The 15,550-nt window shown below is 43.4% G+C and overlaps 1 protein-coding gene across 1 annotated transcript; it reads right to left on the bottom strand.

The window, feature by feature from the left end:
- Positions 1 to 8,568: 8,568 nt before the first annotated feature.
- Positions 8,569 to 15,149, bottom strand: LOC142587651 (uncharacterized). The gene is made up of 3 exons (XM_075698814.1): positions 14,964 to 15,149; positions 13,665 to 13,745; positions 8,569 to 9,216 (listed from the first exon to the last, which is right to left on the bottom strand). Exons 2-3 carry the CDS (start codon positions 13,735 to 13,737, stop codon positions 8,654 to 8,656), a joined length of 636 nt encoding a protein of 211 aa, XP_075554929.1. The 5' UTR covers positions 13,738 to 13,745; positions 14,964 to 15,149; the 3' UTR covers positions 8,569 to 8,653.
- Between the last annotated feature and the right edge of the window lie 401 nt (positions 15,150 to 15,550).

Here is a 15,550-nt window from a genome sequence, read left to right as displayed (position 1 = left end):
ACAAGCTTTAGCATACGTCTTTCACCACGATTAAAATTTAATGAAGTACCAAAGTACACTTGCCTGAGCTTTTTGTCTTCGAGATATATATATTTTCATGTTGCCCAATTATTTTATAACATCACTCAACTTAGTTATTAACTGACGACACATCATTTAGAAAGTTGTCGGGCATGGTGAACACCAGAATCATGTGTTTCTGACGAGCCAGGTTTGCTTTCTTCATAAACAAACTTGTAAAACTTTTGTGTAATGAATGCAGTTTATCTCCCTGGCACAAGTCAAGAACGAACGGTACACCATTTGATTATGTTAACTTGGGGTGCAGAAGAGTTTGTCGGTGGCAGTTCCTCAATTTATTGAGCTCATTTTCAGGTAATTTTTCTGGACTTGCACAAAGCTAATAGAGCACTTTTTGGGGCCTTCTTCCCTCTACCCAGCAACTAAGTGACACCTCAGTCAATAAAGAGATAAGGCAAGGCTAATACCTTGAGCGATAAGAGAAAAAATAATTATTTAGCACAGAAAATTGGTATTAACTCACGCTAACACAATTTCAAACCGGCAAAAAATGGTGCCCTGCACTTGCAGTATCAAGTACCCCAGAAATAGTCATAAAGGATGAGAAAATGTTCCAATTATTGGACAGCCAGATTGGTGAGACAGTGAAAAACGCAAATAAATGCGTATAGGAAACACCAATGACCTCAATTGCGCAGGTAAAATGTTATTAAAACGTTACCAGAATTTTATTGCATAATATACATAAAAGTTGCATAAAAATTGGGATGAAACAGTAACAAAGACGGAGTGAGATACAGCGAGATACAGCACCCATGTTGAAAAAAAATTACAACAGGTATACATGCATACTTAAGCTCACGACAATTTTTTCTCCAATATATACAAAAGGAACACATGCACTTACCGCCTAAAAAAAGGTTCCTGCACCTGGAGAATGTAGCACAGGACAAAGCAGCGTCATGAGAACTGAAAAGTAGAGCTTAGTATGCTTAAAAACTAAGAATGCTTGCATACCTTCAAACAGGCATGTGACATGTCATGCCTTGAATGGATGAAATTCATAAATGTTACACACAAAGGAAGTTACCATGACTCTTATTGGCTTCCTCAGGGCACTCCTTGAAGTTGAACTAGAGATATGTACATCAGTGTTAAAAACAAAGAAAAAATAAGACCTTATAGCGTCCTTCCTGAAATAAACAGCGCAAATACCTTAACGTATCCATTCTACGGACACTTCGCCAATTCGGTGTACATTTATATTTGACAACCACCCAAACAGAGACGAGAAGGATGAATTAAGGTAGGAACACACATGAACGCTGACTCAACTGGAAGTTTACTCGTGAAGACAAAGATTTTAAACACACTGGCCGACTTCACAAAAAAAAAGTCATGAATGCGCAGCAGAAACAGCCCGGCATAACAAAAAGGACCGAAAGACGTCCTGTAGAATAAACATGTGCGTCAAAAACTAACAAAACATGAAAACTGAAAGGTTTGTCCTGTAAGTGCTATTAACGAGAAGTACTGCAGCAACTCTTTCCCTCTAAGGGTCGCAGAAATCTTGCTAATGAATTTTCCTTCGTGATCAATAAATAATGCTTCCAGAAATCCTCTTGTGTTCTGGTATTTCGTGATGAAACAATCGTTCTTTCTGCTCTATACCGCAACACCAGACGAGTTCCAGAAGCAATATTTATTGATCACAAGCGATCACAAGCGATCTTTCGCTTTTTCGAAAGATTTGTCCCATAGTTCTCGTTTTTCACGCACGTTTATTCTACATGACATGGCTGTTTCACATTTTTTTTCTTGTCGCACGTGGCTGTTTCTGCCACGCATGCACAGGTTTTTACCTTTGTCAAATTGACCAGTGTCTTTAATGCCTCTGTCATCAAAAGTAAACATTTAGATCAGCTTGCGCTCGTGCGTGCTCCTAGCTACTTCGTTGTCCATCGTCCGCCTCTGTTCGTGCTGCTGTTTACAGTACGCACGTGTCACTTGGTTAGGCTGGTGAACACTCTCACCAATAAACGTAAATGCCTCCCCTCAAAAGGTAGCCCACCCTTTACTACTAAACGCCAGAGCAAATCGAAAGTACGTCTCCACAGCGCCCATGCGGCAGCTAGCACACCACAGAGCAGCACAAAAAATAGTTTAAAATTTCACTTGATGGAGAGTGGCAACAGAGGTGCGAGCTTGCTAGTGAATCAGCCACATATCAACGGGTGTCTCTTGCACGACGCCAAGGTGCTCTTGACGTAGAACACTTTAGCACCTGGGAATTTCCTCCATGCGTAACCTGTGAGAAGGGAATGCGGACAGAAAATGAGATTGCGCGGATTAAGAATCTGCCATACACTGCACATAACTACGCACGAAATATAAGTACATACTATACTGGCAAGTAAAAATTTCCGACTTTTACGAGTGCCATCGAGAAAAGGAAGAAATGGGTTGCTACGGTAAATGTTAGCTAAAAACGCCCAGCGATGTTTAACAGCCGGGAAACATATTTCCGGCTCTCTCGCAGAACGGAAAGCCACGCCACAGTGCATAGCCGATACCAAGCAGATATCGAATCTTTGGGTAGAAGTCCAGGAGAAGGAATGACCTAAAAATACACCGAGAGCGATGCGAGCGTGAGCGTGCTTGTATGAGTGAGAACATGTACCGCTTCTTTGAAGCTTAGTAGCCGCTCCGGCGTGGCTCCGATCATCCCACGCGGTTTGTGTGCAGAACGTCGCGCACACGCCCTTGCGCACTTTGCGCGGTGGCGTCTGCGCAGTGAGCTAGCTTCATGCACGCGTCATACTTCGCTGCGCAAACGGTGCTAGAGTGCGACGCTTAGCTCGAGGCGACAGCGCGCCGATTCGCGCTCCTTTCGCTTCTGCAAGCAAAGCACATTCGGATCGGTCCAACTCAAAGAGGCAGCAGACAACGGTGGCATGTTTCGGTTATCGCCTATTAAAATTGTACAGTACGCCTTCAACGGCGTACTGTACAGATGCTTACTGCGGTAGTTTTGGTGGTGATAGGCGATAAGTCGAGCCCGTCGGCGGCTGTGTTCTTTGACGACGTCGTCACCACACCTCTGTTCATTTGCGCTGCGACTAATCGGCTGGCCGTTCTCCGCAAATCCCAAAGAGGCGAAATATATTTTGCGGTGCACCGCATCCTTAGCCGCAACACAAATTGAGGCGCGCTTAACCGCTACGGCACAAAAGGTGATCACACTAACCGTATGTTATACGATGAGCCACTACGGATACAAAAAAAAAACAATTCTGATGTTCCACGTGCCATACCAACGATCTGATTATGAGGCATCTCGTATTTGGGGACTCCGTATTAATTTTGACTTCCTGGAAATTTTTACGCGCATACAATGCACAATGCACGAGCGTTTTTGCATTCCGCTCCTTTGGAATGCGGCCGCTACAGGGATCGTATCCACGACCTCGAGCTCCAAATTGCCACGGCAGCCGCCATAGTTACGAAATGCGTATGCTTGAAGTGCAACACTGCCTTCCGGTGCGAGTGTGGAACAAGCGTAGCACAGCTGCACACCTGCTGCACAATTATTTGTCGAGGTTCTCCTAAGCTCGTAGTGCCTGCCTAAATACATTGAAAAGCAGCGTGCCTATCACGTATCGGAACGCGATAACAAGCACTTAGACGGCCCACGTGAGCCCCTATGAAAGATGACTTGGCCACTGTACAAAATTATCACTGGGCAGAAAAGCCGATCATTATGTTGCAATCCTGTTCTATCATACAAATTAAGGAAACGTTATTAGACAGTAACAAATGAAGCAATGAAATTTTATGCACGTGGAGCGCGGCGGCCTCTTCGCCTACCATTGTTTCAAACGAAGTCACGGCGGCAGCGAGAGTTAGTATCGCGCACTTTTGCTCCGGGGCATGCGGTTTGCTTGAAGAAAGTGAACGGTGTGCTTAATATATCACGCTTGTCAATATTCAAAATAGAAAAAAGGCTACGTGCTCAAGAAAACGAGATTACTTACCTATCTGCAGAAGTTCGGCTGCCACTGTTTCGGGGTGCCTTCTCTCCAACAGGCATCATGACCTCTGCCGCGCGACTCATCAAAACAACCAGGCTCGCACATAAGTCGAAGACTAGTAGCTGGGTGACCCAACGACTTCACCGGATAAATGTCCCACTTATCGTCGTTAAAGCATTCCACTAAAATGTGCTTGATGATGTCCGCACAGAGAAAAATACTTTCATCAAAAAGCACGAGGCGTGAGCCACCACAAAACTGCAGCCATGTAACTGAGTCCGAAAGCCGTTCACAGCTTCACTATCGTATTGAGTTATAAAAACCTTTCAAACACAAAATAACGGCACTGGAAAACCGCTAAATGAATTGGAATAATTTTTCATCCACAAACCTTTATACATCTTTAAGAACAACCTCATTTGTAGCGTAAGCAATAAATACTACGACCGAAAAGTGCGACTACGAAACTAGCGGTAACCATGTGTACTGTTGCAAAAGTGTGTGTAAAACGAAGCTACAACGGTTGCAACCACGCGCGCGCACATACACACACACCCGAATGCTACCTTGACGTTGGTAGCGCCACCTAGAAATAAAAATTATCACGAATTTTGTTATTTTTGCAAAAGTAAAGTTTTTACCATAGTTTGTAGCGCCTTTGCAGATGACGAGGTGACAAGTAAGGCATGATAAGAGTCCGTTACCTGTATTTCAATCAATTCCCTTTGGTGTTCTTCTATTTAACTGAACCTGCAGGCTTGGCGGAGATGAGAGGATGACAGTTCGGCGAGGCTCAAATAAATCGCGTGTTGCTTGCAAGGCGAGAGCAGGGAAGAGCCGCAGATACAGCGATTAGCTGATACTGTTGCGGCTGTTGCTGAATCTGAAGCTCTTTGAAGTCAATGGTTATAGCGGCTGCGCGCTGCAATCTCAAAGCGCGTTCGTTCTTTGATCTCTAGTACCACGGATATTGGATAAAAATACTATATTTGCTTGACGGACAGAGGATACGTCGCAGGATATTCGAAGACCTCACGCGTGTATGTGTGTAGTGTGTGCGGGCTTGCATCCTACGGTTCCCACAGCGCGTCCGATGCTCGAAGGTAGCATCGTCGCGTGTTGGTGCCTGTCTTACCGCCGGCCGCGGTGCCACCGTTTCTACTTTTGGGGAGCTCCACATGCGCGTAGTCACCGTGTTTGCAAGTAAATTTCGCATTCTTCTGTTCCCCGAAACGTGCTCATTTTGGATCGTACCAATAGCCATGTCATCTAGTGTATGTTAAAACGACGATGGCATTTGTACACCGGCGATGAAAGAAATCGTTATGAACTTGGGCGGTCATGAATCTAGTCTAACGTTACAGTTTTTACGTAGCGAAAACGGCTATGAAAGTGGGGCGGTCCCGCAGATAGGCACTTTAAAGCGCCAGCTGTAGCGACCGCACGAGGAAGTGGCACGCGGCGCACGCGCCAAGCATTTCAGAGCTTACTGGCTTTCGATTGAGAGGAGTATGCGCGCGCTCGTGGCCTATTGGTTAGAGTACCGGGCTCGACGGCCGACGTTCTATTCCACCCCATCGGTCACACATTATTTTCTTTTAATGAAAGCGAGGCGAAAAAAGAACTTACCTGTCGCAAAGTGACGGGAATGAGGTTGGAACGCTTCGCAATAAATTTTTGGAATGTCTTCATATGCGAGTGCTAATTATTGTATACTGGACTTAACTGCTACACAAAAGAAACAAGAAAAATCAACACAAATTTCACAATAAATTGTTTATTGAGAACACTCAACGGTACTATTGTTGTGCAAAGGTTGAGTGAGCTCAATTGCTCTTGAAAATTTGTTTAAATCCGTTGTTTCAACCATTGCCCAACAATATATCAATGGTTAATCAACAGTCATTTTTTTACGGGTCGCTCGTCAGTGCGACAGTTTCATCTACATCTGCTGCCGTCTGCAGTCGTCAATAGCCTATATTATTGCCGCTGACTCTCTTCATGGTTGGCCATTGTGCTGATGAAATACTTGTTTTTAACCAATATTCGTACAATTTGGCGTTGCGCTGTGGCAAGAATATTTCCACTGTCCAGGCATTGGACGTTGACATTACTGTGCCGACATTACTGTGCCTGTTGCCGACAACCTTGCTACTGCCAGTGTAACAGCACTGATGCACGATGTGCCATCTGACCTAATATCACCGAATGTTTTGTCGCTCTATTACCGATGACCTGGATCCAACACAACAGGCCCCTCTACTTAACATTTTATTGGCTACCACACTTATTTTGACTTGAACCAGGAGTCATTAGGCCGCACAAGTACCGTCTCTCGCCACACTAACACGACACATCGTGTACAATCAAGCCAGCGTCCGTACCACGTGCCATCCGATGAACGCCGTGTCATCACCAAGCTAGTTTAGGACATGCCTCAACGTGGTGTTAACAGACCATCCTGCAGCTTCTGGTCATCCTCTGTAGTACCCCTTAAGAAAGAACATGGCTCCATTAGTTTCTGTGTGGACTATCGTTGTATCCACAAGAATAAACTGAAATATGTCTTTCTTCTACCGCGCAAGGACGATACCATATATATTTTTACATGGTGCCCAATTCTTCCTTCAACTTCCGTCGCTACAACTTCTCGCATACCACAACAAATATTACACGTTGGAAACAAACAGAAGCGAAGATGGAGTTGTCTGAAAAATGTTTCGTCCAGATCCCCAATACCTCTGGAAGAGTAATGACTTGGAAACGTTATGTTATACGCCCTAAACATAGTAACCTATAATGTAACTTTTGGACCTGAGTAACTTATGAAATAAAGGTTACAAGTGGTTTGTTTTCTTGTTTTCAGTATGTTTGTGAGCTCTAAAGGTTACAAGATCCAAAATGCAAGCAACCTATTGGTTACCCTCACAAATGACGTCATGTAAACTCTACGCCGTAACCTACGAGCAGCGCGGTAACTGATGTTTCTAGAAGCAAGGCGCTGCGCATATGTGGAGAGGACGTTTGTTGCTTGAAGTGCGCAAATATATTTATTTCAGAAGCAGCGCGGCTGTGGTTTGAGCCACAGGATAAATGTTATTACACCACAAACACTTTTTGACAGACTCCGTGCCCTTCCACTCTGCGCAGAGCGATAACCAGCGAAGCTGTGGGCTCCTTAATGGCGAACTGCACCTACGCTTCGAGTCGTCCCAGCACTGCACTCTCCTCCAGATGAGCACACGTATGGGGAGTGCTTAACACCTGCTTTACCTACGCCGTGGGTCGGTCTAGTATTGCACAATGTTCGGGGTTATGGGGGTGCCTAATGCGCATGGTTCACTTTCCCCCGCAAGTTGGCCTGTCATTGCACTATCGTTGAGATGGACTCATGTACGGAGAGCGTTTAACGCCTGCTTCCCTTCCGCCGCGGGTCGGCCGGGCATTGCAGTATCTTGGGGATGTTTTTCTACACGCGGGCACGACAGTAGGGAAAGTAGCCCTTGGAGTTTCGATGTAATAGTTCGCTCAAACAAATGGCGCATGAAAAATGCACACATCGGGCGGCCTATGTTTTGCCTAACTTTCACTAACTTGCTTTGTAATAAAGGGACAAAACATTGTGTCTATGCGCGGGCAGCTTTGGTGGTCCTCAATGAATATCGTTGAGGCAACGTTCGGTCCCTGTTTATGTGCCCGTAGGTGTGTGCTGCTCTTCAACGAAGACCTTTGACGCCATCCTTGATGACTAGGCATATGCGGATGGGATCGTGCAACTCTACAATAAGGAAAAAGAAAGCATATATTTCTCAGATGCGGAGCGCAATCAAACCTACGTAACTAGTCTTCAGGAAGGACATAAACCAGAAACACAAGCAGGCTGTGCCACAAATGGATGGGGAAGTGCCACTTTCAATGAATGCCTTGAACGACGAAACTTCAGGGAGCTGCTCCCTGAATCCAGTGGGTACCTACCACTCTTCAATGAGCATCTCGCCACCTTGGCTTACGGAGTGTGCGGAAAAGAAGGGAACAGTTGCCAGTGTTCGCAGGCACCGAGATGCAGCCGTTCTCGTCACGGAGGTCACGCGCAAACTTTTCGGTGGTGCCACTAGATAGAGCAGCGTGTCCAGGAAGAAGCGCGAGAGAGGAGCCCAGCTGCCACATGACGCGTTTCTAAGCGTTCGCATGCACAGGCGCTCCATGCGTCACGGTGGCCCTGCGCAGGCTTTACTTTGGTGGTGGCAGCGCATTCTTAGGGCTACACGAAAGAGTAGTCCTGCTGCAGTACATGCATCCGACATAAGTCGTTTCAATGGGGGAAATAAGTTGTGTCGCTGTATTAATATAATGCTGCGCGCATTACTATTGACAGTCGCCGCAAGATGGGTTCTCCAGAGTTTTTATGCCTATCTACATTTATGGCACAAAAATTCACAGCAAAGTTAGACTTTGTAACAACAGACCTTTGTGAGTACTTCGCGTTTGTGTTGAAAACGAAAAGAGGGAAACAAGATGTAGCGAACAAAGTTTATTTTTTTATGAACCGAAGGAACTTAATGTATTCGAGGACAGAGAACTCAGTTATGCTAAAGAACATATCAAGCAAGCAAGACTTCGTGCATTGCTTGACGGAGGGCCGCACTGAAATATAGGAAGAAGTAGTCATCCCACATTTTTCCAGCGATCGCCGGCAAGAGCCTGCTTAGGATCATGCTAGCCATCCTTACTTCACGACCGGCGCCATTGATATATATGTGTGGGTCTATGGTAATCACAGGGATAGTTGGCCCTTCGTCAACGAGAACTTTGTTGTTGTCCGATCCTCCAGTTGTGACACGGAATACGAGCGTAAACCGCGATAATGTGGTCCTCAAGTTCAGCGTGCCTTCTCGTCCAAAGCAGGCCCTCCACGGCAGCGACAAGATAGCGTCCCCTTCGTTGATGACATCCACACTCATTAGCCGGGTCCCGTTGACACAGTATGGGCGGAGCGGTCCGTATCGCCTGATCTTGTCGAGACCAGTTACGTTCAGTGTGCCACTTTCCAGACCAGCGAAAACCCTCCGAAATCCACGATCATCTGGCGCGTGGTACTGGGGCAATTTACCAAGAATTTCGTCCAGGGCTCCATCCAGGTCAATCCCACTAAAGTCGCAGCCAGCTTAAAATAAAATGAGAACAGCGGTATCCACATTTAAAAACTTCAAAACATCTGCAAGTTTTATCTCTTATAACGGTAGAGCAAATTTTGCGATTTATTTAATTATAGAACACAGCGCAGCTCTTCTAAAAGCAATATGGAGCTGCGTTAGACACAGTAGATTTTCGTTTAGCTTTTCTATAACGTACATGATCTTTTCATAATCTGATATAATATGTGCACGGCACGCTTTCCTTGTCAAGTTGCATCCAGCGGGAAGAATATTACAGGAACCTTTGATTCAAGTTACCAGTGTCCGGGACATGACCCTGATGTTAAATATCCTTCTTACTTTGGTGTGTCTGAACATTTTGTCGTAAATCGCGGTGATGCCGATATTGCATGATTTTACTTTTGATTGAAGTCACCGTGATCTCTATCAAAATAATTTGTTTTCTGCAGGCATCGTGCTACTTGACTTCTTCCTTCAGTAATACTTATTGCGGTTACACTTTAGCTACAAAAATTAATCTATCCTCAGCAGGCCTGGCATGTTTGTATATATTCTCATGGTGTTCGTAATAAATATTCCGAATCTATACCGGGATATATTCCCAGTGTATTCCGAATCTTCCTAAATTTCTAGCGTTACAATATGACTAAAGCCACAAACCAAATGCAAATTGCAGACCCAGCATCTCCTACTGTGCGAGAGCGTGGTTACACTGAACGCAACTGATAGTCGTTATGGTATCGCCTAAACAACCTAGGACACGTGATTTATCAAAACTTCTGCTACAGAGACATTTTTGATAGTTCTCAGCTGGATTTAGTGTCACTGCTTTGTTTCTATTGGCAGTACAAAAGATAAATGGAGGAATTTAGAGGATGAGTGAGAGGTAGGTGTAGTAACGATGATTTGTGTTACGGTTCTTGCCTTCTTAAGCCCAGCATGTATTCATTTCGGTTGTACTCCGCCGTTCGTGTTTTCTGCACTGTTTGTGCGTCTGCCGTAATATACGGCACCGGTTAATTTTATAGAGAATTCTGGGGCTAACGCAACCACTAAACGGTTTATATGATGGTTAAGAAATATGTAAATCGAACACACCCATAAAGGGTATCTTACGTGCCTTACACTCTTCGACATATATACTTCGCATGCATAAACAGCACACGTCCTTACTGCGTGCATATATATATATATATATATATATATATATATATATAATGTGACGATGGAGGTAGAAATACAGGATTGACAAAGAAGGCCGCCGTATCAGAATAATGTTACTTTGCCTCTTATCATGTGTTTTTAAATTGTACAATATGCCGCTTGAAAGAACTTACCGCGACTTACACCAAAATTTGCCATTGCTACGGTTGCGATGTCAATAATTACACACACACACACACACACACACACACACACACACACACATACATATATATATATATATATATATATATATATATATATATATATAATAAAATGACTGTTTATTTTGCCTACGTGACCGGGAATTGGGACCGGCCTTCGTCGGAGTGCTACACACATGCAACGGTGACAATATGCAGTATAATAATGTGTCAGTCATTGCGCGCATCACCGCACTGTTGCTGGTTTAAAAACGAATTGATCAAACACGTCTGTAAGCAGCACACGTGCAACCGGCATACTCAGATGTCAAACTAAAGAAAAAAAGGCAACATGAGATCTAGAATTGCATGTGCACACATTTTCACATCACAGATACAAAAATGTGATAGGGATAAGTGTATATGTAGAATACTAATAAGGGGTTGCGAAATTCGCGAAGTTATAACCCTAAACCGATAAAAAGGAAAGTTTGTCAGCACTTTCATTGGTTCTACAAGTTATCGCTTGAAGTTATGTATTAGCTAAGATTGTAGAAGCTTCCTTTCGTGGTGGGAACAAAAACCAGATGGAAGGATTGTTACGGCAATTTTGTCAAATGAGTGGCCCGCAATACTCACGCGTTTCGATAGCGGTAGATTAGGGAGGGTGGTATCAGGACAATTGTTTTATTTATTTCTTTATTTACTTATTTATTTACCTGTTTATTTTGAATAATGTTACTCTCCTTCGCGAGCGTGCTAGTTGGGCAGTAGAATAATTCAGCTGCACAGTGCAAGGAAACCAAAGTACAGGTTAGACAAAAAAACGACATGAGCAGTGCAAGTTATACATACTATACAAGTAAACCATGTGAAGATCAAACGGAATAATACATACTAAAAAAAGAAAGGGAAAGAAAGCAAGATGCTTGATAACAATAGCACAGGTATCACTAGGGGCAAGTAATAAAAAATAACTAAAATAAAACTGCAGGTGTTTGAGAATCATTATGGCAAACGAATAAGCTGTCGTGAATGAGAGCGTTCATTAACATTTCCTAACGAATGAAGCAATCTGTGCCGGCTTCCCTGCCTGCATGCGTAGTGTTATTCACACACAGTTTTTTTCTATTTGCCGGATAAATTCAGATAACGATTCAATGTTGGTGATAGTAGCATAAAGTTTGATTCATTCTGCTATTGCGAGCGGGAAGAAAGAGTACTTAAACGAGTCATTTTTGCATGCGTATTCGGTCAATGTGTGCGCATGCTTGTTGCGTGTTGGTGGAGCATCGGAGAATGAATTGTATCTGGAGGTATCTATCCTATAGTAATTTTTTAGTAGTTGAAACAAGAATTTTAGGCTAGCGTATTTCGCTCTTGTGGATATCATTCACAAACCAACATCGTTTATAAGATTTCTTGGCGAGTCTGTACGTTCATATTTGTTATGGATGAACCTCACTGCTTTCCTTTGTATTGATTCTAGTTTGCCTATGTTAGTGTATCCTTAAACGAGACTGTGTTATCGTATTCGAGAACAGGCCTTACAGATGATGTGTAGGCTAGCTGCTTCGTTGACTTGGTTGCGAGCACCAGGCTTCTCTTTAAGAAAATAGTTTCCGCAGCACCTTTGAGGTTATATCACTGATATGTTTGTCCCACATGAGGTTCGAGGTTAATGTAACGCCTAGATATTTGTGTTTTTCAACTTTGTTAAGTGGAGTGCCGTTAAGTGCGTGTATAAAGATTGATGATACCGTTTTCCTGGTTACAGTCATGATCGCGGACTTTTGTATGTTTATTTGCATCTGCAATTTGAAGCACCAAGCAGCTATGTCAGCTAGAGAATAACTTAATTTAATAAGAACGTCGTAATGATTAATTTCTCTGTGTCAGACGCAGTCATCTGCGAATAGTTGTATATTGCAATTGATGTTGCCTGTGATATCGTTAATATAGAGTAGGAAAAGCAATTGTCCGGGAACAGACCCTTGGGGGACTCCGGATGTTACAGCGACTGTGTTAGAAAACATTTTTTCGTAAACCACAAATTGGTAGCGGTTACTTAAGAAACCTTTTATTCGAGCAGAAATGTCCCTTATACCAAAAGTATTTTCAATTTTAGCTGTTACTTTGCGGTCGCATACGCAGTCGAAAGCTTTGGACAAATCGAGCCCAATCAAGTCCCTTTGACCGCGGTTATTAACTGTATTAGCAAGATCGTGGATTAGTGCTGTTAGTTTAGTTACTGTAGATAGACCACTGCGAAAACCATGTTGGTTGGGAGAAGAAAAAATAATGCGCTCTAGGAATGCTGTTATGTGCTTCAAGAATATGTGTTAGAGATGTTTACACGATGTGCTAGTTAGTGAAATGGGTCTCACATTTGAAGGTAATGTTTTGTCACCTCCCTTTTGCATCGGATTACCTTTGTAATTTTCCAATCATGAGGTAGTTGTGAAGTCCTAAGTGATTTCCGAAAAACTAGGCCAAGATATTTACTACACACACACACACACGCACGCACGCACTCACACACGCATGCACATGCACACACACACACGCACAAAACGACACACTGTGCCGAAATTACCTGCAAATAATTTTAGCTATGTAAATACCTCAATAATAATGGCTGCTCTTCTATGTTTTTATTCCCACTACACGTTAAATTACTTGCCCTGTTATTTTCCATCACGCTCAAGAGCATTGGTAATTTATCTACTTAAATGATTTTGTCCGAACCTTCATTTATGTTTTATTCAAACTGATTTAAGTTATTCAACAAATATGTGCGAAACTGTTCCAATAGTATGTTGAATGTCTCAGCATCACCTCTAGGAAGAAGAAATTTGTCACCAGGCAACGTTACTTTGCCTTTGTCAAAGCGACAAAATATAGCTTTTTAGGGAGAGTTTTTGTTCATTTAGGAATTAGCTTACTTGGCCCTTTGAAAAGATTTCAGGTGGCCCACTACAACGTTACCTCTACCACTTGACTTTTTCAGTTAACTTCGGCAATAGGTCTCCATGTTCGATGCAATCTTGTGCCGTTCTGACAAAAAAAAGTTCGCAGTGCGCACTTACATCAGCGCGATGCTTGCTCACCTGTATCGTACACAGTGCCTCCAGCATATACCGCCATCAATATGACGGCTGCCAAAGCTTTGATAACGATCATGCTTGCTTCTGCAAACAGAACAGGAAAATCTTCATGAAAATCTCTTGTACGAGCGCATAGTCATGTAAAGGTCGCTGAAATTGTTTTGGTTATGAAAAAGGGTCAGATGTAGAACGCACATATTGGGCAATGCCTGTTGTTACACAACAATGCGCCATCTTCGTTAACGAATGCAGGGACGTTTCTGTCCATGCTCCGGTCTCTATACCATGAATATATAAACAAAGCTAGGTGGAGGTGGTGTTTTGCCAAACTGGCGATTCACCAACAACTTCGACTTAGACTTAACCAGGGTTTCACTGCTGATTATCATTGGTACAATCTATGTACATCTATTTCTAGTACATTCTGTGTTCCGCGCGAGAACAGCATGACCTGCAAAAGCAGGTATCGCGTTGTTGATAGAAGAGGGAAAATTACCTGAGCTGAAAATTTTACTGCATTCGTACCAGAGTTTATCGTAAGCTTGCAACAACAGGTAGGCGCACTTTCACGAAGCTTGATGCCGAAAGTAGGCAATCCTGACTCCTAGTTAGCCAAGTTTGGTTCACAACGTAATAATATCTTTTTCTTTAAATTGCTACTACATATATGCAAAGACTACGGCATCAGCAAGTAAGTCAATAAGAGGTACCGGCTTCTATTTATTATGCTTGCAATCGTCAGTTCTAGAGCGTACTACAATCACGTTGCTGATAGCCTACTTACTAATAGGAATGATTTCGCAATTATGCACAATGCGGTTGTAAGAAAGGATGACAATAAATATGAGCCCTAGGCTTCCTTATTTGAAATGTGCATGTTTAAAACGCAATAAAGTGACATAGCGATACTTTTAATGGAGGAAAAAGATATGAGGCGCATTGTTTATTTTCCAGGCCCTATGTATTTGGTGCTTACAGAGGAACTGACGAGTTGCAATAAATTTGTCACACAGCTCTTCATGGTATTTCAACAGGTCGTTTTCTCATCATTTTTACGCCGTTAGTTGGTCATGCAGCTATTGTGCTGTAGCAGTAAATTCACCTTTGGTAGCTGCCTACAGGGTTATTGTCACATTCACTCTTGTCAAAGGGTTACTGTTTAGATGGCCGTAAACACTTTTAGGTCTTAACGAATGGTTTGATCAAGATGAACATATACACAGAATTTAGGCGCTGATTGTAGTATAGAACACTTCGGTTGATAAACTGGTCGACCCGAGTGCAAAACTGTGGAACACTCACTTTTTGGTTCCCTCACGAAGCCCCAAGTATAGCGTCGGAAGCACGGGCGGGCCTAAAGCAGCCACTGACAGAAAGGACTTCGTAGTATCTGTGTAGCGTTAGAAAAGAATTCTACGTAGTGCAGTCTTTTAAGGTGCTGAGCATGGGCTGTTACTCGCTGTCGATAAGCCAGATGTCGAAAGCAGTATGCAACTTCTGCGTCACAAAGGCGCCTCCCTGAAAGTCTATGGGCGTGATGTTGCACGTGCCGGATGAACACGTCCGTGGCTATAATTATTGTCCTCTCTATATAAAAACAACCATTATGTCGTACGAGTTGAGAAATCTCAGTGGTCTCAACGAACTGTCTTCCGCTTCAGCTCGGTGCAAACTCAGCCTTCCATATCGTAAACGTAGGGAAAGGTCGGCGTTCTTAATAAATGTTTCCTGCGTGCTCGGTATCTGCGGTCGCACACGTCCCAATTAGAGTCCCGAAGCCAACGGCCCCCAATAATCGCAGAAACGCATGCCTTCTCATGAGGGGACGTGCCTTCCTGGTGAAAGGCTTGAAGCATACAATGGTCTTTTTTTTTCTTGTCGTCATAAAA

The sequence above is a fragment of the Dermacentor variabilis genome, chromosome 7, assembly GCF_050947875.1.
Source record: "Dermacentor variabilis isolate Ectoservices chromosome 7, ASM5094787v1, whole genome shotgun sequence".
NCBI lineage: Eukaryota > Metazoa > Arthropoda > Arachnida > Ixodida > Ixodidae > Dermacentor > Dermacentor variabilis.
The sequence above is the reverse complement of the archived record's forward strand: the minus strand, read 5'-3'. Positions and strand labels throughout refer to the sequence as shown.

What these genes read in the sequence shown, in the direction of transcription:
- LOC142587651 (XM_075698814.1), bottom strand. Translation starts at nt 13,737, where the DNA reads ATGATCGTTATCAAAGCTTTGGCAGCCGTCATATTGATGGCGGTATAT. An exon ending in AGGCACTGTGTACGATACAG is followed by an intron (nt 9,217 to 13,664) that starts GTGAGCAAGCAT and finishes TTTTATTTTAAG; the next exon opens with CTGGCTGCGACTTTAGTGGG.